General features: G+C 44.8%; 2 protein-coding genes across 2 annotated transcripts in view; both read right to left on the minus strand.

Moving 5' to 3' along the window:
- jazf1b (JAZF zinc finger 1b) overlaps positions 1-26,130 on the minus strand; it is a 340,149-nt gene that overhangs the window by 313,454 nt on the left and 565 nt on the right. The window lies entirely within an intron of this gene.
- On the minus strand, positions 15,736-16,533 carry LOC119966081 (protein cornichon homolog 1-like). The gene has a single exon (XM_038797273.1). It carries the CDS (start codon positions 16,516-16,518, stop codon positions 16,087-16,089), a length of 432 nt encoding a protein of 143 aa, XP_038653201.1. The 5' UTR covers positions 16,519-16,533; the 3' UTR covers positions 15,736-16,086.

The following is a 26,130-nucleotide window of genomic DNA, read 5'->3' on the forward strand; positions in this document are numbered from 1 at the left end:
CAGCATTTCAAGCCTTGTTCCCTGTCTTCACTAGCCCCCATCTGCAACAACCATCCTTTTCTGCCAACAGGTTTTGACTGGACATTTAAGTCATGAGAGAGAAGGGTTTGGAGACCTACTTGTGGAGTGGAGGTTTGTCAGTTTTAACGAGCTGGTGGAGAAATTCCAACTGCCTGGTTCCAGTCTTTTCAGGTCGTGAGGTTCACAATTTCTCGTGCAAGGCTTTTCCTCCTTTCCCTTGGAACGACCTTCTTCCCTGTTGAAGAGGATTTTGTCTTTGGCTGGGTATGATGAGGGGACGATTTCGGGCATATATCGCCATGTCCTCTCAGCGGAATCAGAGCCATTGAGAGGGGTTAGGGCGAAATGGGAGGGTGAATTGGATCCCATTCTGGATGCTGAGGTGTGGAGTGATGCCCTTCACAGCGTCAATCGCACATCTTCGTGTGCTCGGATCATTTTCATCCATTTCAAGGAGGTGCATAGAACTCATCTGACTAAAGTGAGGATGAGCAGGTTTTTCTCTGGGGTGGAGGACAAGTATTAGCACTGCTCCCAGGGGTCAGCTAACCACACATGCATGTCCTGGTTCATGTTGGTTAAGTTTCTGGGCCTTTCCTTCAACACCATGTGGAGATTGGTTAGGCCATAACTAGAGTATCGTGTGCAGTTCTGGAATCCACATTATAGGAGGAACGTGACAGCACTTGAAAGGGTGCTGAGAAGATTTACCAAGATGTTGCCTGGGCTGGAGAGTTTTAGCTATGAGGAGAGTTTTAGCTATGAGTGCTGGAAAATAGGATTAGAATAGTTGGGTAGTTGTTTTTGACCGCGCAGACGCAATGGGCCAAAGGACCTTTTCTGTGCTGTAGACCTCTGTGACTCTATGACTCTAAACAAGTTGGTACACTCTGGGCCCCTTTCTTTAACACCATATTGGACATACTCAATGTTGATTTGGATCCGCTGGTGGCCATATTTGGGGTATCAGACTGGTTGGTGCTTAAGTGGAGGGTGAAGGCGGACATCCTCGCCTTCGACTTGTTGACAGCCCGGGGTGTAGGTCTTCTACTCCGCCTAGTACATCAGCTTGGTGGGATGACCTCATGTCTTTTCTACATTTGGAGAAGGTTAAGTCCACCAAGGGTCAGTGGAAGGGTTCTACCTAAGGTGACAGCCATTCATTTCATTCTGTAAGCAGCTAGCCACCGTCAGCTGTTAGGGGGTTTTGTTTAGTTTTTTGGGTTAAAGTTAATAAGTGTTTCTGATCATTTGTCTCTTTTAACTGTGTAATTTTGGTTAATCGTTTTGGATTGTTTTGTTTAATATGGAACATTTTTTTAAAAATTAATTTAGATTACCCAATTATTTTTTCCAATTAAGGGGCAATTTAGCGTGGCCAATCCACCTACTCTGCACATTTTTGGGTTGTGGGGGCGAAACCCACGCAGACACGGGGAGAATGTGCAAACTCCACACGGACAGTGACCCAGAGTTGGGATCGAACCTGGGACCTCAGTGCCGTGAGGCGGTTGTGCTAACCACTAGGCCACCGTGCTGCCCAATATGGAACATTTTTAATAAACATATTTTTAAAAAAGAATCAGCAGAGATTAGACATATATTTTATTAAATTAGAAAAATGAACAGAGTGAGGCTTGTGTTTTATTATTATTCCTACATTTAAAAGTGAGATATAGCAAGTCGAGGGAATTACAGACCAATTAGCATAATGTCAGTGATAAGAAACCAGGTTAAAGTCCAACAGGTTTGTTTGGAATCAAGAGCTTACGGAGGAAGGAGCTGTGCTCCGAAAGCTAGTGATTCCAAGTAAACCTGTTGGACTTTAACCTGGTGTTGCAAGACTTCTTACTGTGTTCACCCCAGTCCAACGCCGGCATCTCCATATCAGTGATAAGAAAGAAAATGGCATCCTTACTCAAAGGTGTTACAGAAAAATGTCTTGAAGCTGGGAATATAATTAAGAGCAGTCATCAGAGATTTCAAAAGACAGTCATGTTTGACCAACGCTACTGAATTCTTTAAAGAAGTAACAGAAAAGGTAGATGGGTTAATGCAGTCAACATAATATATTTCTATTTTCACAAAGGCCTTGAGAAGGTTACCACATAGTAAGCTCATGATTAATCAGTAGACAAGTTACAGAATAGATAGCAAGACTTCTACAAAGCAAAAAGAAAAGAGCAGAAGTGGTATTCACATGGATCGCTGCTGGATCACTGTCGTTCGCCATAAATAACCTATTTGGGCATCGGAAGCGGAAGCACAAATTTCAAAATTTGCTAATGACATCAAATTGTGGTTGATAGTTAATGCAGACAATGACTATGATCAAATACAAGATGACTTTAATAAACATGCAAGATGGATATGTAATTGACACAATAACTGTAATATATTTAAGTATAAAGTGGGACCTTTTGATTAGACAAATAAAGAGGCTACATTCTCCTTGGAGAATAAGTGTGTAAATGAGGAAGAGGAGCAATGTGGTCTGGGAGTACAGAAATAGAAATCACTAAAAGTAGCAATGTTGGTTAATGAAGCTATAAAAAAATACCACAGGGGTTCATTTGTAGAGGATCAGAATTTAAAAAGTAAAGAAGCTAGGTTAATCTTTTATAAAACCCTGGTCAGACCATAGGAGAATACGGTGAATAGTCCTGCTTGCCCTATTACAGAAAGGGGGCAACACGGTAGCATAGTGGTTAGCACAACCGCTTCACAGCTCCAAGGTCCCAGGTTCGATTCCCGGCTGGGGCACTGTCTGTGCGGAGTCTGCACGTTCTCCCCGTGTGTGCGTGGGTTTCCTCCGGGTGCTCCGGTTTCCTCCCACAGTCCAAAGATGTGCAGGTTAGGTGGATTGGTCATGCTAAATTGCCCTTAGTGTCCAAACTTGCCCTTAGTGTTGGGTGGGGTTGCTGGGTTATGGGGATAGGGTGGAGGTGTGTGTTTGGGTAGGGTGCTCTTTCCAAGAGCCGGTGCAGACTCGATGGGCTGAATGGCCTCCTTCTGCACTGTAAATGCTATGATTCTATGATATTGACGCTCCCGTGGAGGTGTAAAAGAAAATAATTACTAGAATGATCCCAGAAGTGGCAGGTTTATACCCATCGAAGAAAATGAACAGATAAAGAGAAGATTGATGAGGTATGACGAGATAGAAATCTTAAATATTATGAAAGGTTTGACAGGGTAAACACAGATAAAAGGTTTCCACTTGTGAGGAACCATCGGTCTATGCAGTCAATAACAAATCAAATAGGAAATTCAAGAGGGACTTTGCTACCCAGCGAGTGTGTAAAATATGCAATTCGCTGATTCAAGGAGTACTGAGATAACTAGCAGGTGTGCATTTAAGTGGAAGCTAGATAAACACAAGAGAAAAAGGAATAGAATGATATGTTGATGGTGTCATCACGTTTGCTTCACACACGATTGGACCCAGGTTTGAAACCCCACAGCAATATTAAGCAAAAAAGGGTCTCCATCCATGACCGGTGGGTCTTTCAGGGTGCATCATCACCCCAGAAATTACATTTTGGTTTATATCATAGAATCTACAGCACAGAGACAGCCCTTTGGCCCAAACTCGACCATGCCAACCAAAAAGCCTATCTAAGCACGCTGCCCGACCTGCTGAGTATTTTCAGCATTTTCTGTTTGTAATTAATTATTTGAGGAATTGTGAATGGAACTGAACATCCCCATTTCTGACCAAACAATGGAGGGAAAGTGATTGATGAAGCAGCTGGACTGCACTGAAGTTTCCTTTGAAGCTTTGATTTTTTTATTACAGTACCCACCCCCATCTTATTTTATTGATCATTCGGTCTTTTCAAAAGAGCACATAAAAGGGGCTTCTGGGACACTTGTTGATTGGTAATTAGGAAACTTAGATATGTTATACTGCATTCTGCAAACAAAACTATTATGAAAAGATATGTATCTAGATTCATACTTCACCATCTGGCTTGGAATCAATTTAGCAGATGGGGTTAAATGAAGAAGGGTGGCAGGAGGGTCCTGTGGAGAATAAAAACTGCTTGGACATGTTGGGCTGAATGGCCTGTTTGTATGCTTGTAACACTATGTAATAATTATAGGTAATTGCGAACATTTGTTTTTTAACTTTTTCAAAAATAAATTTAAGAGTACCTAATTATTTGTTTTCCAATTAAGGGCCAATTTAGCATGGCCAATCCACCTAACCTGCACATTTTTGGATTGTGTGTGTGGGGGAGAGGGGGTGAGCCACACAGACACGTGGAGAATGTGCAAATTCCATACGAACAGTGACCCGGGGCTGGGTCACCACTGCACCACCCCATTGCTAGCATTTTTAACATAGATTGCAACAAGGTTTCACAAAGCGGCATTGCCTGCAATACAAAACATGAAAACCCTCAGTCTCCAGTGCATCTAAAACTAATGCTCTCCATTTTGTATCATATCTTTTTTAAATTCCCCAAAACACCAAAAGAACTTTGCTTTTAAACAGAGGTTTTCAGAGCACTGTAAAGCCCTCTGCAGAGGTTCAATGAAAGCAGCACACCACCACCCTCTCAAAGGTAATAGGGGATGGGTAACAAATGCTGACCTAGCCTGCGATGCCACATCACATGAACAAATATGAAAAGAAATGTTAACAATTGCTTGCAACCTGCAGTCATAGCTGTTTATGGACATATGTGGCAGCCATTTATCATTCTTAAGATTCTGCAAACCAGAATGTGTTTTGGTGATGTTGGTCGAGGGAATAGAGTTGACCAGGATGTCAGGAGAACACGCTCTTCAAAAAGTGCCAAGGAGGGCACAACTGGCACTGTCACGGCTTGGATGGTGATCTGGGGCAAGGTACTGAACACCTGTTACAAAACACACGATTCTTACCCCACTGATAGCAAATTATACATTAGACAGCTGATCTGCTCTGACAGATTACCCTATTCAGGGAGATAGAACATAGAACAGTACAGCACACAGGCCCTTCGGCCCTCGATGTTGTGCCGAACAATGATCACCCTACTTAAACCCACGTAACCCGTATACCCATAACCCAACAATCCCCCCATTAACCTTACACTACGGGCAATTTAGCATGGCCAATCCACCTAACCCGCACATCTTTGGACTGTGGGAGGAAACCGGAGCACCCGGAGGAAACCCACGCACACACGGGGAGGACGTGCAGACTCCACACAGACAGTGACCCAGGCGGGAATCGAACCTGGGACCCTGGAGCTGTGAAGCATTGATGCTAACCACCATGCTACCGTGAGGCCCCTAGGAGATGAAGGTGAAATATTTTTTATGTCCACATGAAAAGGCAGATAGGAACCTCTTTTAACATCTCATCCAACAAGCAGCATCCTCAACAAAGCAGCATCCTCTCAGTACTGCACTAAGGTCTCAGGCCAGAGAAATGCTTTATGGCTTGAATCTACATTTTGATTTATAAGAATGTGAGACGGGAAGGAAAGTAAAAGACATCAGGATTGATAGCATCCCCAAGAAATGTATGCCAACCTACAGTAATGTACGCCAAAATTGCAAATAAAAGTACTTTTACATTAAATAGCACCTTCAAGCCAGTTATTCAGCAGATTAAGTTCAAGTGATACACTAATCTCAAGTGGATCAACAGCATGAGTGAAACCAATTGGAATTCTAGTGAGACACAGCAAGTTATGTGACCTGATTCAATTTCCCCCCAAAGAAATTGCTGGTTGGGATAGTAGGCACAGGTAGCCATGTTGTCAGGAATCCTCATGCCAGCAAAGTCACAAAACTTGACCACCAATGATATCATTATGATGTTCCAACCCCCGTGGACTAGTGCGGGGTCAATTCCAGCCCCACTTGACCCAGGGTCCCAACACAATTGAAATTAACAAATCATTCTTCAAAGTCTTTGGCCCTTGGCTGCCCAATAACTAGTCACCAGTTTTGCAAATGTAAAAAACTATTTTATTAATAACTTTTATTAAATATGCAGCAAGTACAACAGATTAACTATTATCTAATTCCTAACCCTTCCCCTTTAACGTGCTTCCACCCTCTATATATATACACACACACACAAACCTAGGGGAAAATAGGGGTGTAAAAAGTATAAGAGTTGTTTCAGATGGTTGTGTTCTAGCACACCTTCCTTTAATCTAGGCTTTCAGTTATAAGTTTCTTCTTTTAGTCTGTATTGATTTTCACTCTATATTCATTTAGGTCTCTCAGCTTTTATGGAGAAAATAGGAGAGAGAGAGAGAGAGAGCAGCTTCTTTCCTCTTGAGCGTCCAGGACCCCACCGTGCTTTCCTTGGTTCTCTGAAAAATCATTCTTCATGGGGAGGATCCAATCACCACTTGTTATCGGGCAGATATCGGGCCACCAGCCAACCAATCGAACAAGAGTCCCACCGATCACTCGGGTGCCAAATGTTTGAGTTCTGCTGTCCGAAGGCTAGCAGTGTACACTTTAGTTATCCACTTCCTCTGCTCAACTTAAAAATGTATGTCCATTAAGCATCCATGGATCAAAATGATAATGCCAAAATTAATGGGGAAATAAGGGAATCAATAGGAAGGGGCCCTTACATATTTCCCTCCTTAAAAGGAATGAAACGTCAAGGAACAGACATTTCATTATCAGGTATACAAGACATAAATTACAAACATATATCCATTCATCCATCCCATTATTTAAGTTCCTTCCCAGTCTCTACATTGGTAACTAGTCAGCATCTGCTATCACATTATCCTTTCTGGGGATGCGTACATTTTTAACATTGAACTGTCGTAATAATAAACTGCAACGGAATAATCTTGTGTTCCGTTTCTATAAGCGCAGATTATGGTCCATATAAACTAAGCGTTGCTTATTGTCATGCCAGACATATACTTCAAAGTACTGAAGGGCTGGTAGTATGGGCGGCACAGTGACGCAGTGATCAGCACTGCTGCCTCACAGCTCCAAGGGCCCGGGTTCAATTCTGGCCTCGGGTGACTGCATGGAGTTTGCACTTTCTTGCCGTGTCTGTGGGGGTTTCCTCCGGGTTCTCCAGTTTCCTCCCACAGTCCAAAGATGTGCTAGTTAGGTAGATTGGCCATGCTAAATTACTCCATGGTGTCCAAAAGGTAAGGTCGGGCTATGTGGATAGGGTGGAGGCCTCGGCTTAACTAGGATGCTCTTTCCAAGGACTGGGGCAGACTCAATGGGCTGTATGGCCTTCTTCTGCACTGCAAATCCTATGATTCTAATGCTAAAGCTTCCTTTTCAATGGTGGAATTCTTTCCCTGGCATGGACCGTTTTTTTGAAAAATATCCCTCTGGCCTCTCTATTCCTGCGTGTTGTAGTATCACTGCCCCAACCCCAGGTCACTGACATCTGTCTATTTTAAATGGTCTGGAAAAGTCCGGGGCGGCCAGCACTGTTTTGCCCACTAACATGGCCCTGAATCTCCTAAGCTCTTAATGCACCATCAATTACACACGAGGCAAGTTGTAGAAAACGAAGTAATGGTTTTAATGTTCTAAGATGTAGCCTATCTGCTGCTGAACCCAGACTGGAGACAGGGCTACAGATCAGTCAACTGTGTACAACACCCAGTGGGGCGGAGCCACTGAAGAACAACAATATATAACAGTGATTAACAATGGAACAAACAGTAACAGAGAATATGTACAGCGCTGTAACAGTGGAACAACAGTGGAACTACAATAACAGTGGTTCACCACAGCTCTACTTGGTGTTCTGTGGACCACAGGGCTTTCGCTTGTTTCTACAACATATCCAACGTGTACTGTATTTCCGCACCTCTAACTGAGCCGGTTTCCAGGGGTTTAGTCGAGGCGGATGGTGCGTTATTGATTCAGAGTTTCCTATGTCTTCAGCATGACTCGTTATCGTAGTTCACCCTGGTGTTTCCCTACAAATCTGTCTAGATTTTTCAGTACCTTTATTAGATATTCTCTCTGTTCTTCTGCGGATAGGTTTGCATCTTTGGCTTTAGAACTCCTTCTAATACCTTCAAACAGTGTCGTGTTTTCACTCTTTTGTTCACAATCAAAGACAGTGTGCTTCCCTTTGTCAGGTTTCTGATGTGGGGAGCCCCCTGAATGGTTTCTTTTGCATTTCTGTCTCTCTGTCTCCAATGTAATGCAGCCAGTCTTTTCTGATTGCCCAATAAATATTTATACAAATTTCAAGGATCTTCTGCAGCCAAATTACAAGCTGTATTGTTAATGCCGAGGGCAATATTTGGTTCATTTTTAAAACAATAAACACTTTTCAACTCCTCCCATTTTCCATTCTCGCCTTTCCTTCTCATGGTTACTTTCAGTGACAAGTAAAGGGTTTAATGTTCGCAACTTTATTTTACAGCATTTATCTCTTCATCGGAGATGTCATAATCACAGCTTTTTTCTTAATTTAGTGATATGGACTTATAGAATTTGTGCTTTCCAGATGTTCTTCTTTACTTTCAGATATACCAAGGTGAAACCTGTGGCTAGGGTTGTCCATGGTGGGTGTGTTGAATTGAAGACACTGAATTACTCCTTTAAATGGTGGTGGCCTACTTTTCACATCATTATCAGGATCAGTGGATAGCACGTTGTTGGTTCCATAAACATTCTGGTTTTTGTTAACAGATGTGGTTGCAGGATCGTTGCATGGGTCTTCATCCACCTTCCTCTTCCATTTACAAAAGACACTGATCACTAATTATTTAATCTCCTTTGCTTCCTTTACCTTGAAGAGGCGCTGTGTGCCTTTAAAAGGAGTCGGGTTACTCCGCTGTTTGCTTGGTGGGATTTCGCAGTCATTGCTGTGCTCATCCTGAATAGCTGAAGGCATGCTATTATGGTTATTTTCCTTCAAGACAGACATGCTCTGGGAAACAATTGCACTTGAAGTGGATGGCAATAGGTTTACTGCAAGAAACTATAACAGGTTACTTTTAGGAAAGTCCAATTCACTTTCCCCTTCCAATTTGCTGTTCTCTTCCTTAGCTTTGGAAGAATACCTTGCCAGCTGTTCAAGATCCGTTAGTAACAGGTCCATTTGGTAGCAGTTGTTTAACATTTCTTCATAATCAGAACACTTGTCTGACTCTTCATCACTGTTATTACTAATATATTCGGACTCCTTTTTCTTAGGCACCTTCAGTTTGGAGTTCTCAGAATCTGCTTTTCTACCTGATGTTATCTTTGACAAAGTTCTGTGAGAAACCTTTCTCGTAGAGTTAATTTCATTAGTATCTGCAGAATCAGATTAATTAACATTGTCATTTACGGTGTGATTAACTTTTTTTCAACATTTCTTTGAGTCATTTAAAGACCAATAGATTTTCAGAATTCCCACATATCCTGCCATTGGTATCTCATGCACTATCCGCAGTACTTTCCTCACACTCTAATTGTGGGTGAAACTACAACCTTCACTCCTGCCAAATCATTCCCCAAAGCTAAGTCGACTCCGTCCACTGGCAACATCCTAACCACTCTGACAACTACTGGACCTGACACTAAATCACACTCCAATTGTACTTTATAGTAGGCGGTGGCTTTGTGGTATTGTCACTGGATTAGTAAACCAGAGACGCAGAGTAATACTTTGGAGACCCAGGTTCAAATCTCGCCACTGCAGATGGGTGAATTGGAATTCAATAAAAATCTGGAAATAAAAGTGATGACCATGAAACCATTGTTGATAGTCGTTAAAACCCATCTGGTTCATTAATGTTATTTAGAGAAGGAAATCTGTCATCCTTATCTGGTTTGGCCGACATGTGACTCCAGACCCACAACAGTGTGATTGGCGCTTAACTGCCATCTCAAGGGCAATTAGGGATGGACAATAAATGCTGGCACAGCCTGAGACGCCCAGATCCCATGAACAATTAAAATAAAATATTAAAAAACAATGGAACTTGGGTATAATCTCCACTTATCCGATTCATTTTAGCTTTCATTGAATTCTCTGGAAGGAAAACCTAGTCTTTCTCCATTAAGAGTTCGTAGCACCCGTGTCCCTGAAAATAGTTATGGGTTTGGGTACATCAGTCGATGAAAATGGGGTGGTCTTCCCCTTAGACAGAAACTCGATATATCTCTCATCGACCTCATTCATCATAACTACCACAGTAGTCCAGTTAAAGCTACAGTCTGCCATGTAGTGTTCGCCACCTTTGTTCCCTTTTCAGAATCCTCCTTATGAGCTCCAACAAGTCCCATTGGTTTTCCTCGCAACTTCCAACATGCTGAACGACGTATCCCATTTTATTGCAATGGTAACATCTAGGCCTTCCGAGTCTCACCTTCACCTTCAATACCTTCCTTCCTGGTCTGAGGAGGAGATCTCGGAGCATTCCCAGCTATCCATTCCTTACCTCGGCTACCTGCCTTCCTGTAATGCAGAACAAGGCCAGCAACGCGGGTTCAATTCCCGTACTGGCCTCCCTGAACAGGCGCCGGAATGTGGCGACTAGGGGCTTTTCACAGTAACTTCATTGAAGCCTACTTGTGACAATAAGTGATTATTATTATTACTTCCTATCATTTTCAAAATTATGGGAGTGATGGAACAAAGGTTTAAATTCATCGATCAGCTCATAATCGTCAGCCATTATTGGTGCTTGTCCAGCAGTCGTCATCCTTTGGTCTCCAACATGGGTTCTTATCACAGAAGGTAGGGAATTCTTAAATTGTTCTAAAAGAATGATCGCTCTCAGAGTCTCATAGGTAGTTTCAACGCCCAATGCTCGTACCCATCTCTCAAAATTGTTCTGCTTAACCCTTTCAAATTCGGCAAGCGTCCTTAAATTCCAACACTTTTGCCTATATGTCTTGGTAACTAATTCATATGCACCCAAAATAGCCCTTTTTACCTCATCATACTTGTCAGACACCCCCTCTGATAGGGAAGCATCAACCTCCTGTGCCCGCCCTGTCAATTTACTTTGCATGGGTAATATCTATGTTTTATTCAGGCACTCCATTTGGGTTGCCATTTTCTCAAATGCCCTAAAAATGGTTTCTACTTCTTTTTCGTCAAACTTTGGGAAGGCCTGTATAAACTTAAACATATCGCCACTGGGTTCCGTTGTAGGATTAAGCTCCCCTCTAGCTCGTGGCAGCTCGCTTTTAATTTCTAGTGCCCCAAGTTGGAACTCTCTCTCTTTTGTTATTTCCTCTCTCTCTCTCTCTAATGCTTTTTTCCTCTCTCTTACCTCCTCATTTCAATTTTTATTTGAAAAGTTCTTTCTTTTTGTTGCATTTCCATGTGTTTCATTTATAACTGATTTTAGCTAATTCTCCTGATTGTCGCCATGACACAAGCTGTGCTTCTGACACTTCTTTCAAATTTAAATGCTGAGCAATGACTCCAGTTGCTCCAATGATAATAATAAAACCCGAGGAAGGACAGGCAGATGCACACATGCATCCAGTTAAAACACATCAAAACCCCGCATGTGTAAATAAGGGAAGGAACAGCCCACAGCAGACCAAGTCACAGGAATGTTTTAACTGCGGACAGTTAGGACATTACGCTCGAGAATGTCAAGCCCCCCCCCCCCCCCCCCCCCCCGCCCGAAATAGCAACAGAATCAGCCCACCAATGCCCCCCGAAGCAGCAACGAACCCAACAGCCCCGACCCCCCACTCAGGGAACAATACCCAAGGGAACAATGCACCAGAGTGCCTGCTTCGCCTCATGTGCCTCAGGGGTCATGTTACAACTGTAGGCAGCCAGGACACTTCGCCCGAGATTGCAAGAGACCCCCACCACCAGCTAGACCCGCCCCCAGATATGAAAGAGAACACCACCCACCGCAGCTACAAGGTCCCAGCTGCCCCATGCAAACTATGAGCGCTTACCCACCACTTCTCATGGCAGGGATACCTCAGCAATGCCAATTCATTTTTGTTTCTCTCCTTCCTCTCTTCTTCGGTCACATTGCACTGACTCCATATGCTAGTTACACCCCAAGCCAAATGTAATTTACGGTATCCTTCTTTCTGATGGAACCTGTATGATATTCGTTGCATGGTTGTTTGTATGTGTTTGTTAAATGCTCAGTGTTTAAATTTAAACAGCTTTTCACAGCCCCACGCCACCACTGATGGAACCTGCAAGAATGTTTGGTGATGTTTGTTTGTTTGTTAATGTTTGTTTTTGGAGAACGGCCTCACGATTTTCAGCTGAAAAGCTTGTGACCACCTCACATGCACGTTAGTTTGTCCGCAGATATCTCTGAGAACTTGACTCAGCTGCAATGTCTGGAGCCCAACTTAAGGCTTCACCCTTCACCCCACTAGGAGCATCTTGGCTCCCCCTTTTTTTAGGTGCCCCTCTATTCTGGGAATAGAGGCTGCAAATCCACGATGAACACATTCATGGCCGTTCGTTCCAGGTCGCTCAGGCAGTGGAGAAACGGCATTGAGGACCCGCCCTGTCTGAGGACCCCCCCACTCTGGTCAGCACAGCACAGCACGCCCTACCCGGGGATTCCATTCAAATCTTACCCGTCGCGGCCCATACGTAACTCATTCGGATATCTCATTTCTAAAGTTTGGTTTCATTTGTTTTGTTTGAGGTAGCCCTTCGGTTGCCACTCCTTATAATATTTACATCCAGGAACATTGGGATGGTAAATCGCAAAACCTGCGAGACGACTCACAGTGGCACAGTTGTTAAGTGTATGTCTGGTCCTAAATTCGCTTTTGAAAAAAAAATGAGGGGGGTCACAGGGAGTGACTTGGCCATTCATTTAAGGGACAATTGGAATAAGAGGACAGATACACTAGCATTAAAGGTATTAAACGGATCATTGACAGATACTATGCTTGATCCCCCAGCTTTCGGACGTTCGAAGGAGGGACCAAAGCAGGATCAGAGCAAGATCAACAAGAAAGAAAACAGAAGGAAGAGAAGAGAGAAGAACGATGACAGCCATTGTATTATTCTTCCTTGCTTTTGTACTGCGCGCGACCAGAAATCCCTTTACCCCCACCCCGGCCGTTAATGTTTCCCAAACACCAACTACTCAAAGCCCAGTAATGAACAGCGATGACCCGACCTGGTGCACAAAATTTATGAATTGGTACTCCCTATCATATGTTGTTGAATCACTTTTGGCGATAGCAGTTCTCTGCATCGTAGTACAGATACTTAGGTTAAGGAAATGGAAAAGGAGAGCCTCCCGCTCTCGCGCCTCGACCATATAGAGAGTACAATCCCCTATTTTTGGCTTCCACCAGTCCCCCCAACCCCTTGATGTGTAATGAATGATTTAATTTTCAAGTTGCTGTTGTAAATAAAGACCTTTTCTGACGTATTGTGATGTTCTGAGCTCGACTGCCGAGCCAGAAATGGAATGTAATGACGATAATGTTTCAAGGATAGGAAGTTAGAATGTTTAAATGTGTAAGGGAGTGTAGTTTACAAAGGATAGTTAGAGGTTCCCTAGTAATGCATGTCCCCTTTGACATAGCGCCAACCAGAGACTGTTAAATAAAACATTTGTGCCATAATTGAGGAAAGTGTAGAGGCCATGGGACTCGCTGAGATCAGGGAACACAAAGACACCGAACTTGGGTGATCCTTCATGATTTCTCATGAGGATCACAAGGGGGGAGTGTAGACACCTGGGGTGGCCACTGCCCAACACAAAATGGAAGATTACAAGGAATGCAGGGAAAATGGACATGTTGCAAAAGCAAGCAGCTTGCAAAGCGCTTGCGTATTCTGACTGCTGCAGAAACAAGACAGCACTGTGAAAGAAAACAAGTTAGCATACTAATGAGGCGATACCGGGTGATTCCCAGGTACAATGGAAACAAGTTAACTCAAATCGCTACAATGAATAGAAGGCCAGACTTCTCGGCGCCAAGAGAAGTCCAAAACAATAAGCCCCAAAAACCACCCAGTGATCGAGGGACTGCCCCGTTATTGGGGAAATTCAAATCAATCGATTGGGAAGAGACCCAATCGATTGCGAGTGTATAGAGGGTCCGCCCAGGTGGGCGCGAGACCCTGGGAGAGGTATAAGACAGAGACCCCGACCCCAGCTCTCTCTCTCTCTCTCTCTCTGCCAGCCTCTCCTTGACCAGCTCTCTCAGCCGGCCCTCCCAATAAGAACACCTTTGTAGCAGCTCTCGAACTTGACCACGGAGCGGAGAGGCCTGGCCAACAGCAGCCGCCAACAAGTAAGTGTCACACAACACACGCTACGAGAGTAGACACTCCTGACCCCTTTAGTCTACACCAACTGGAAGCCTGCGGATCCAGGACAAAGCTAGAGGCCGTTGTTCCCTGATCCGGCAGTCCCCTTATCCAGATAAGTATTGGCCTGTTAGTGGTAGGATTAGCCTAGTCTTGTAGTTTTATATGCATGATTAGTAGATAACTGTATTATAATAAACATGTCTTGTTTGAACTTACTAACTGGTGTATGGAGTTATTGGTTTGAACTTGAACTTGAAACTTGTGGCGGTATCTTAACGATACCTGGTGACTCAACAGCTAAGGAACGAAACAGAGCCAAATTGAGTGTAAAGCACGCTCACCCAGAACGAGCGACACTCCCCGAACAGGCGGCGGAATGTGGCGACTAGGGGCTTTTCACAGTAACTTCATTGACGCCTACTTGTGACAATAAGCAATTTTCATTTTTTTTTTCCAGTTATCTGTACCTTCCTCGCTTTAGCTGGCACCTCTATTTTCAATTCACCTGCAAATTTGGTTAGCTTGTCTCTTTGAATCTCTTTTAAATAAACCAAAGACAGTTTGTTCACCTGAATAAAAATGTTAGCAGCCACCAGAGCCATCCTGTTATACCACTGCAAACCTGATGTCTCTTTTCAATTTATACTGCAACTCAAACATCGCCATCTACCATGCCAAAGATCCCAGATGAGCCCCCAAATTATGTTACAACCCCCCCTGGGCTACTGCGTGGTCAATTCCAGCCCAACCTGACCCGGAGTCTTAACCCAATTGAAATTAACAAATAGTTCAGTCTTTGACCCTTGGCTGCCCAATAACTACAGTCACAAGGTTTGTAAATTTAAATAATTAATATTTTTTATGACAATGACTATAATTTTTTTTAATTTATATTCAAGCTTTTTATTTGCCGGAATTTGTACATAAAAATAAACATGCAGCTGTACCACACCATATCTAGTGAACGGTATTATTACAAACCAAATTAAGTATTCCAAAAAGGGAGTTTACGTTATTTGAACATAATCAGAATAAATGCTATGAGGGTCAATATAACCAAATTCATTATGTATTAAAAGTATAGTAGAACCATATAAATGTGTAGGTCAAATCAACATGGAATCCTTTGGCACATTTACCAGAGCTAAAATAGTCTTCACAAACAAATGTTCCCAAACTATAGCAAGAATTTTTCCTTTTAAAATGTCACTTTGTGTGGGAAAGGGATCCATTTGTGTAAAAGAACCATAATTTGCATATTCTGTAAAGAATGACCATCACAGGTTAGGTTATATCCATCATTCCTTCCGTGAGTACAATTACAAGCTTAAAATAAATTCTCATCACATAATGTGAGCAAAACTATTCGATATACTAAAAACGTAAACTGGTATCCTGATGCTTAGGGTCCAAAGAGTGTCTGAATTCATCTTCTAGTCTATCTTTTAAACTGGACACAATACATTTGAGCCTAGTTACATAATTGCTTTGACATAATATACCTGCAAGTTATTGGTGAACAGCATCAAATAGGAGTGCAATTTCCAGGTTATGTTTAAAACATAATCAGCAATTTTCATACAAAGTACAAACGTAATTGTTCTCAGTTTCGGGTCAAGGCAAGTTGCAGAAATAATTTCTTCTACGAGCGGAAAACTATAAACTCTGGTGGCAAAATGTCCATGAAGTGAGGGAAAGCATTAAATTTGTATGCATACAAGCGAGTCATAAGTTGAACCACAGGTTCTGTAGATGGGTCCAAGTTGTTAAAAGACTACCATCATCCATCTGTCTTTAGCATTGAATAAACAAGTTCACTGGATATCACAACTGTTGTTTTAAGAACTCACCAGCACATAGATCATTCCATATAGATAGTAAAAAAAAGACAACAGGTAAAATGCTAGTTTGCACCACCCTTCCTTTTGACAGTATGCTAGTATATCAGCATTCATAATAGTGGTAGGATCATAAAGACCTGGAACGCTCATTATTGGTCGAGTCATGTACCTCATGTGATAGCCCAACAATGGCATATTGACACCCAATGTAAGCCATTCTGTTACACAGAGGAACATGACACAGAAGGCAGTATGGACGAGGTACTCAGGAAGTACCAGAGGATTGAGTGTATTACATTGGTCTATAGGATTCTTGTAGTCAGTCTTCAATTCATCAAATGCTATAATATGCCAGATGGCAAAGAATATGAGCGCGGCAGTGAGGAGCAGCGCCAACATATAACAAAAGACCACGAATGTAAATGCCATCTTGGATGGCAATGACTATAATTAAGCATGCAGCAAGTACAACAGGTTAACTGTTATTTAATTCCTATTCCCTCTTTAACTCACCTCAACCCTCCACACACACACACCTGACAAACAAACAGAGAAGGAAAAATTGGATGCAAAAATATAGAGTAAAAAAGATAAGTCTGTTTCAGGTGGTTATCTTCTCGCACACATTCCTTCAAACTCGGCTTTCAGTTCAAAGTTTCTGCTTTCAGTTTGTAATGATGTTCACTGTAGATGTGTTCAGGTCTCTGGAGTTTCAGAAATACAGCAGGAGAAATACAACAGGAGTGCGAGAAAGAGGGAGAGAGAGCATGCGCAGGCAAGAGAGAGAGAGATAGCGAATGCGTGTGTGTGAAAAATAATCTCACATGGATAAGATCCAATCACCGCCTGTTATTGAGCAGATTACAGCTTTTTGGCCAATTCATTGGCCATCATTCAACCAATCGACCCAAGTCCCACCAACCTCTCAGGTGCCAAAAAATCTGGGTTCTGCTGTCCAAACACGAGCACGGTGTACTCTTTAGTTCCCCACTTCATTTGCTCGACTTAAAAGGTATATGTGAATTAAGCATCCATGGATCGAAATGATAACGGCACAAGGAAAGAAATGGAAAATAAGGGAATCAACAGGAACGCTTTCAGTATCTCACTCAAATGCTCATTCTTCGTGTGTATTCAGGAAAATAATGCATTTCTGGACCATTTAACAACACAAGGCATCATGACCTAGCCTAATCCTGTCCTCATCCAATGTCTATACACATGGCAGGGACTAACAGATAGCAATGTGGAGCTAAATTTTCTACTCCCTCGACTAGACGGACTGAGGCTCACTGTGGAACTTCAAGACATGTTAACTCGATATAGATCAACAATGAAAAAGTATGCCTCAGTACGATTTTGTACCACATTGGGGAATGGATTCACACAATAAATTTCGAGTCTAGGTAAGGTGAAGTTAAGATTGTGGCAATCATCCAAACCCAGCAGTCCAAGTTGAGATAATCACATTAGTCACCCCATGTAACAATGTTTTAATAACTGTCTATCTATATAATCATTCCAAGTTTCAAACATTCAGGTATTTAGAATTTTCAAATCTCCTTTATAAATGTATTGAATAATACCAGTCAATCTCCTATAGCAGTGGGAATCAAGGTCAAGGCTACTCTTCGGGTAAAGCAGGTTCAGGGGATAGGAATAATTCAATCAAGGTGTCCAACTATAATTCAGGGCCCCTTTAAAGTCACATCTTCGGCCCTATTTGTATATAATTATTTTATTATTCATATATAAACAACAGAACCTACAGAAATTTGGGAAGCACATTCAAAAACTTGGTTGGAATGGAGGGGTTTCTTTGCATTGTATATTGAAGAGCTGGGAGATGCAAAATTCGGTCAATTCCACTCGGAGGAGTGTGTAATCACGGTGACAGGCTTTCATGTGTGGTTTTCATTATAGACATTGGAATTCATAATAGAAATATTGACAAGTATGACACCAATGTGAAAACAGAAAGTAATGTTTAGTGGACAGTAAGTATGCGCAGACATAGGATTTCTAATTTCTTAATTTCTTAGAGACATTTATTAGGAAGTAGGGTTAATGTCAGGACAGAGACTGTTTACTTTTGTTCAGTTTCTTTTTACGTTTCAATGTGATGAGCAGCAGTAAACAGACTCAGTATGCACCAGAACCACATGATTGAAAGAGGAGATAATATTTCACATGACCAGAAGTTGTATTTACTTTACTTCTTATAAGGGAACATTATAGTTTGCACATATCAGAAACAGGTATATCATGCTTGGAGACTTTGTTTTATGACATTGTCAGTCACCGAGAAACAACACTTACAGCATCACTTGTGGATAAGCCTTTCACAATCTAGCATCTCCTACAGATATTAATTTCATTCAGCCCCATGTCACTGCTACTCATTGATAAAGTGCATTTACACAGATTTATTCCAGCCAAATTATTTAAAGTTAAAAGCAGGATCTCAAGTCACAACAACTGTTTGCAACGAATAATAGTCGATTTCTTACAAAAAACATTTTAAGTGGACTTAACTTACAAAATGCTACAATTACTGCTGTAGTTATGTTCTGTATAATAATTCAGATCTCAGGGGCCACTGCACACTGCAGTGGGCTGTCAAGTGCAAAACTGGCAGGACCTCCCATTGACCATCTACATATTTTATAAACTAAAGGAGAGTTTGTTTAAACAGTTTAAGAATGCAGATGCTGTCTTCCGTGTTTCACATTTATTTAAAAAATGAGTAGCTCTGTGCATGTTTGCCAGTACAGTAGCTACAGCATGAGTATATTCCCAAATGTGGTCGGATTCATCACATAGAACATAGAACATAGAATGATACAGCGCAGTACAGGCCCTTCGGCCCTCGATGTTGCACCGACATGGAAAAAATCTAAAGGCCATCTAACCTACACTATGCCCTTATCATCCATATGCTTATCCAATAAATTTTTAAATGCCCTCAATGTTGGCGTGTTCACTACTGTTGCAGGTAGGGCATTCCACGGCCTCACCACTCTTTGCGTAAAAAACCCACCTCTGACCTCTGTCCTATATCTATTACCCCTCAATTTAAGGCTATGTCCCCTCGTGCTAGCCACCTCCATCCGCGGGAGAAGGCTCTCGCTGTTCACCCTATCTAACCCGCTGATCATTTTGTATGCCTCTATTAAGTCACCTCTTAACCTTCTTCTCTCTAACGAAAACAACCTCAAGTCCATCAGCCTTTCCTCATAAGATTTTCCCTCCATACCAGGCAACATCCTGGTAAATCTCCTCTGCACCCGTTCCAAAGCTTCCACGTCCTTCCTATAATGAGGCGACCAGAACTGTACGCAATACTCCAAATGCGGCCGTACTAGAGTTTTGTACAACTGCAACATGACCTCATGGCTCCGGAACTCAATCCCTCTACCAATAAAGGCCAACACACCATAGGCCTTCTTCACAACCCTATCAACCTGGGTGGCAACTTTCAGGGATCTATGTACATGGACACCGAGATCCCTCTGCTCATCCACACTACCAAGAATTTTACCATTAGCCAAATATTCCGCATTTCTGTTATTCTTTCCAAAGTGAATCACCTCACACTTCTCCACATTGAACTCCATTTGCCACCTCTCAGCCCAGCTCTGCAGCTTATCTATGTCCCTCTGTAACCTGCAGCATCCTTCCGCACTGTCTACAACTCCACCGACTTTAGTGTCGTCTGCAAATTTACTCACCCATCCTTCTGCGCCCTCCTCTAGGTCATTTATAAAAATGACAAACAGCAACGGCCCCAGAACAGATCCTTGTGGTACGCCACTCGTAACTGAACTCCATTCTGAACATTTCCCATCAACTACCACTCTCTGTCTTCTTTCAACTAGCCAATTTCTGATCCACATCTCTAAATCACCCTCAATCCCCAGCCTCCGTATTTTCTGCAATAGCCGACCGTGGGGAACCTTATCAAACGCTTCACTGAAATCCATATACACCACATCAACTGCTCTACCCTCGTCTACCTGTTCAGTCACCTTCTCAAAGAACTCGATAAGGTTTGTGAGGCATGACCTACCCTTCACAAAACCATGCTGACTGTCCCTAATCATATTATTCCTATCTAGATGATTATAAATCGTATCTTTTATAATCCTCTCCAAGACTTTACCCACCACAGACGTTAGGCTCACCGGCCTATAGTTACCAGAGTTATCTCTACTCCCCTTCTTGAACAAAGGGACCACATTTGCTATCCTCCAGTCCTCTGGCACTATTCCTGTAGCCAATGATGACCTAAAAATCAAAGCCAAAGGCTCAGCAATCTCTTCCCTGGCTTCCCAGAGAATCCTAGGATAAATCCCATCCGGCCCCGGGGACTTATCTATTTTCACCTTGTCCAGAATTGCCAACACTTCTTCCCTACGCACCTCAATGCCATCTATTCTAATAGCCTGGGTCTCAGCATTCTCCTCCACAATATTATCTTTTTCTTGAGTGAATACTGACGAAAAGTATTCATTTAGTATCTCGCTTATCTCCTCAGCCTCCACACACAACTTCCCATCACTGTCCTTGACTGGCCCTACTCTTACCCTAGTCATTCTTTTATTCCTGACATACCTATAGAAAGCTTTTGGGTTTTCCTTGATCCTACCTGCCAAAGACTTCTCATGTCCCCTCCTTGCTCGTCTCAGCTCTCTCTTTAGATCCTTCCTCGCTTCCTTGTAAATATCAAGCGCCCCAACTGAAACTTCACGCCTCATCTTCACATAGGCCTCCTTCTTCCTCTTAACAAGAGATTCCACTTCTTTGGTAAACCACGGTTCCCTCGCTCGACCCCTTCCTCCCTGTCTGACTGGTACGTACTTATCAAGAACATGCAATAGCTGTTCCTTGAACAAGCTCCACATATCCAGTGTGCCCAACCCTTGCAGCCTACTTCTCCAACCAACACATCCTAAGTCATGTCTAATGGCATCATAATTGCCCTTCCCCCAGCTATAACTCTTGCCCTGCGGGGTATACTTATCCCTTTCCATCACTAACGTAAAGGTCACCGAATTGTGGTCACTGTTTCCAAAGTGCTCACCTACCTCCAGATCTAACACCTGGCCTGGTTCATTACCCAAAACCAAATCCAATGTGGCCTCGCCTCTTGTTGGCCTGTCAACATATTGTGTCAGGAAACCCTCCTGCACACATTGTACAAAGAACGACCCATCTAATGTACTCGAACTATATCTTTTCCAGTCAATATTTGGAAAGTTAAAGTCTCCCATAACAACTACCCTGTTACTTTCGCTCTTTTCCAGAATCATCTTCGCCATCCTTTCCTCTACATCCCTATATTGATTAATCTTTTCTAAGTAGGAGAATGTGTAGACTTCATATCTTGGGTTTCTAGTATCTACATTAGGCGATTGTCATATTTACCAACATTTTTTGGGACTTAAAAATACCAGCTTGCTCAGGACCTCATGTTTCACAGTACAATTTTCATGCTTTAAAAATTCTCAGAAGTGAGCAAGTTCAACTGTAATCACCCTTATATCAGAGTCCACGACACCAGGATTTAACCTATAATAATTTTCAGGAGTGTGTTTTCATGTAATGTCCAAACAAGGGCTATCAAACATGCACACATGAAGTTTCATCCAGGACCGCAGTTCAGTCTAGTTGAAACGTAGTTGCTAAGTCTCTAAGCAAACATCTTTGAAGCCAAGATAACTGCATATTTTTAATTTTGCAGCAATTTCTATCACTGGGACTTCAGGGGAGGGTGGTGGAAGGCTGGGACCCACGGGGAGAGAGGCAGTAGTCCAGGGAGACGGCCTGGGGAGAGGAACAGGAGAAAGATGGGGAAAGGTGACTGGGAGTCAAGGGATAGGATCTCGGAGAGAATAGGAGAGTAGCAAACATGGTTCTGAAATAGCTCAATGGTCAGATTGTGAATTAGAGGCTGTGAGTTTGAGATTTGGGTAAGGGGTGGGGGGAAACCAGAGTTTAGTGGAATTGGGACTTAGGATGGGCAGAATAAAAAAAAATAGGCATTGGCGAGACTGAGGCTTGAGTGATGGAGAGGAGAAACTGGAGATGGGTGGATGGGATTAGACTTGTGGCGGGAGAGGATTTGGGACAAGAAAGGCCTCCAAATGGGGTGGATACAACATTTTGTGCAGTTAAGAGTAGCAGCTGCACCATTTGGAGTTTGCACATTCTCCCCGTGTCCGCGTTGGTCTCACCCCCACAACCCAAAGATGTGCAGGGTAGGTGGATTAGCCAAGCTAAATTGCCCCACTGAGTGAGAATAGCACGGTAGCATTGTGGATAACGCAAATGCTTCACAGCTCCAGGGTCCCAGGTTCAATTCCGGCTTGGGTCACTGTCTGTGCGGAGTCTGCAGATCCTCCCCATGTGTGCGTGGGTTTCCTCCTGGTGTTCCGGTTTCCTCCCACAGTCCAAAGATGTGCAGGTTAGGTAGATTGGCCATGATAAATTGCCCTTAGTGTCCGAAATTGCTCTTGGTGTTGGGTGGGGTTACTGGGTTATGGGGACAGGGAGGAGGTATTGACCTTGGGTAGGGTGCTCTTTCCAAGAGCCGGTGCAGACTCGATGGGCCGAATGGCCTCCTTCTGCACTGTAAATTCTATGATAATAGAGCTGATATAAAAACAGCCAGTAAAGGGGCTTGTGAAGCTGATTCCACTGGTGGGTGAATAGAAACAGAAACAGAAAGATTCACACTGCGTGCAAGAAGCCGAACAACTCATTTTTACATCACAACCTCCAATATAAGGACCAGCAAGCTAAGGAGGGCTGACATAGGTCAGCAGCAGTTCACAGTAAATGAAACTGGGAGAAGTACTCCAAACTTGACCTGTCAAGGACCACTGTAGAACTGGAAAAAACGAATTGGAGCTTGCACAGTGCATGATTTCAGGCCATGTGGGTCTTAAAAAATTAGGAGTATTGGGCAGCAACTAGGAATTCATGCCCAGAATTTTATATTCACACCCCAAATTGGGCAAACCAAATATCAAATAACTTTGCAGATTATGGCCCAACCAAGTTTCAAAACAATCACTCAGATGCACTCCTGATCTAAATAGTAACCAAGCTGTTCTTGAGATCAAGGAATTTGGTTAAAATGGCATGAAAATTGTTTCAAAACCTTTTGACCCCAAGCATACAAGGAGGCGACTGCATTTCAACTCAACCCAATTTATGAACAATGCAAACCCCCTACCCAATGGATACCACATCCCATAAGACCACAAGACATAGAACCAGAATTAGGCCATTGGTGCCATCAAATCTGTCCATCATTCAATCATGGTTGATAGGTTTCTCACCCCTATTCTCCTGCCTTCTCCCCTTAACCCTTGATCCCCTTACTAATCAAGAATCTATCTATCTGTGTTAAAGACACTCAGTGACTTGGACTCCACAGCCTTCTGCGGCAATTAGTTCCACAGATTCACCAGCCTCTGGCTGAAGAAATTCCTCCTCATCGCTGTTGTAAAGGATCGTCCCTCGAGTCCGATGCTGTGCCCTCAGGTTCTAGTTTCTCCTTATGGTGGAAACATCCTCTCCGCATTCATTCTGTCTAAGCCTCTCCGTATTCATTCTGTCTAAGCCTCTCCGTATTCTATAAGTTTCAATGAGATTCCCCCTCACCCTTGTAAACTCCACCCCCACCATCTGTTTCCTACTGCACCTAGGGCTACAGACCAGCGATCCCCACCCCATTCAACCCCCATTCCATATTCTTCCCCAAACCCATACTCTCCACCCTAACCCTATTCACCCCATCCCCACAGCAACCAACCCTATTTACCCCAACCGCCAGCAACCCTTGTCTCTCACCATTCTCGCCACAACTCCACACTCCTCCACACATATCCCCTACTCACTAACTACACCCCACTCTCCAACCCATCCCCTGCCTACCCTGACCCATCCCCACATCCTTAACCCCACTCTCCTCCACACCCATTCTCCCCATCACCAATTACCCCTACTGCAACCGCCCTCCCCTCACCCTCACACCCTCATCCAGCTGTCTGACCCACCCGTCTGCCCCACTCGCCCTCTGCCCATCGCACTCAGCCACCTGCCCCCTCACACACCCGCCCTCCCCCACCCATCGCTGTCACACCCCGCGCCATCGCCCACCAGCCCTCCCGGCACACTCCCCTCCCCCCACCCTCGCCCTCACCCAACATAGCCTTCTCTGCCCCTCACACCTTCCACTACACACCCCACCCACCACTCCTACCTGCCATCCATGCCCGGTCCCACTCTCTCCCTCTCACCTTTGTCCCCATTTCACATACAACCTCCGCGGCACGGACCCCTTCCCCATGCCTCATCCCTGCCCTCCACATCCCCCACCCCCTCGCCAGCCCCGCTTTCTCTCCCTCCCACCCCTCTTTCCCATCCTCCTTTCGCCCCCGTTCCCCTCAGCCAGCACACCTTCTACCCCCACGCTGCGCCACCTGCCCGGCCCCACTCTCCCCGCCCTCCCCTTGCGCGCTCTCTCCCCCTCAGCTCGGCCGCGCTATCTCAACCCTCCCTTCACCTGGCCTGCTCTCTCGCACTCAGCTCAGCCTCGTTATCAACCCTTCCCTCCCTGCTCAACCCGTCCCCTTCACGACCACTCAACATCTTTTCAGCCGGCCTCTTTTATCCTCCCCGAAACTCAGCCTCAACTCAACCCAGCCCCGCTCTCCCCTCCCATTGGTCCGCTCTCCCCTCCCTTTGGTCCCCTCCCTCCCTCACCACCACCCAATAACTTTCAACCAAGCACTCCACACTCACACTCCCCCAATCTCAGCCCTGCGCCACACTCAAACCGACTCTCCTTCCTCTCGTCTTCAATCTGGTCCAGTTCTTTTGCCCCTTCTACTCGCCCAGAACCTGGCCCCATTCGCTCCCTCCTGCCATTGCCCTCAGCCCAGCCCCGCCCGGCTCCATTCTCCCCTCGGACCACACCCCACCTGGCTCCACTCTCCCCTGCCCCCTCCCGGACCCCACCCCACCTGACTCCACTCTCTCTCTCCCCCCCCCCCCCCCCCGGACCCCACCCCACTCCCCCCGACCCCACCCAGCTTCACTCCTTCACCCAACTCCCCCTCCACCCTAACCTCATCCCACCCAGCCCCACTCCATCACCCCCCTCTCCCCTACCGAGCCCCCCCTACCCTCAGCACACCCCCTCTCTCTGCCCTCAACCCACCCCACCCCCTCTATCTTCAACCCACACACCCTCCCTTTACCCTCAACACACCCACCCTTTACCCTCAACCCACCCTCCCTTTACCCTCAACCCACCCACCATCCCTTTACCCTCAACCCACCCACCTCCCCTCCACCGTCAACCCATCCACCCCCCTCCTACCCCCAATCCACCCAACCCCCATGCACTCTACCCTCACCCCAACCACCCCCCTCATACTCTCTACCTTCAACCCACCCAACATCCTCCCTCGACCCACCCCTCTACCCACGACCCACCCCTCTACCCACGACCCACCCCCATCTCCACCCTCGACCCACCCCCATCTCCACCCTCGACCCACCCACCCCCATCTCCACTCTCGACCCACCCACCCCCATCTCCACCCTCGACCCACCCCTCTACCCACGACCCACCCCTCTACCCACGACCCACCCCCATCTCCACCCTCGACCCACCCCCATCTCCACCCTCGACCCACCCACCCCCATCTCCACCCTCGACCCACCCACCCCCATCTCCACTCTCGACCCACCCACCCCCATCTCCACCCTCGACCCACCCCCATCTCCACCCTCGACCCTCCCACCCCCATCTCCACCCTCGACCCACCCACCCCCATCTCCACCCTCGACCCACCCACCCCCATCTCCACCCTCGACCCACCCCCATCTCCACCCACCCACCAAATCTCCACCTTCAACCCACTCACGCACCCCCCCCCAAACAATCTGCACCCTCGGCGCACCGACTCCCATCTCTACCCACCCACCACCTCTACCCTCAACCCCACCTTGCTCCACACATAA

The sequence above is a fragment of the Scyliorhinus canicula genome, chromosome 5 (assembly GCF_902713615.1).
Source record: "Scyliorhinus canicula chromosome 5, sScyCan1.1, whole genome shotgun sequence".
NCBI lineage: Eukaryota > Metazoa > Chordata > Chondrichthyes > Carcharhiniformes > Scyliorhinidae > Scyliorhinus > Scyliorhinus canicula.

Coding starts and splice junctions, on each gene's coding strand:
- LOC119966081 (XM_038797273.1), bottom strand. CDS start 16,518: ATGGCATTTACATTCGTGGTCTTTTGTTATATGTTGGCGCTGCTCCTC.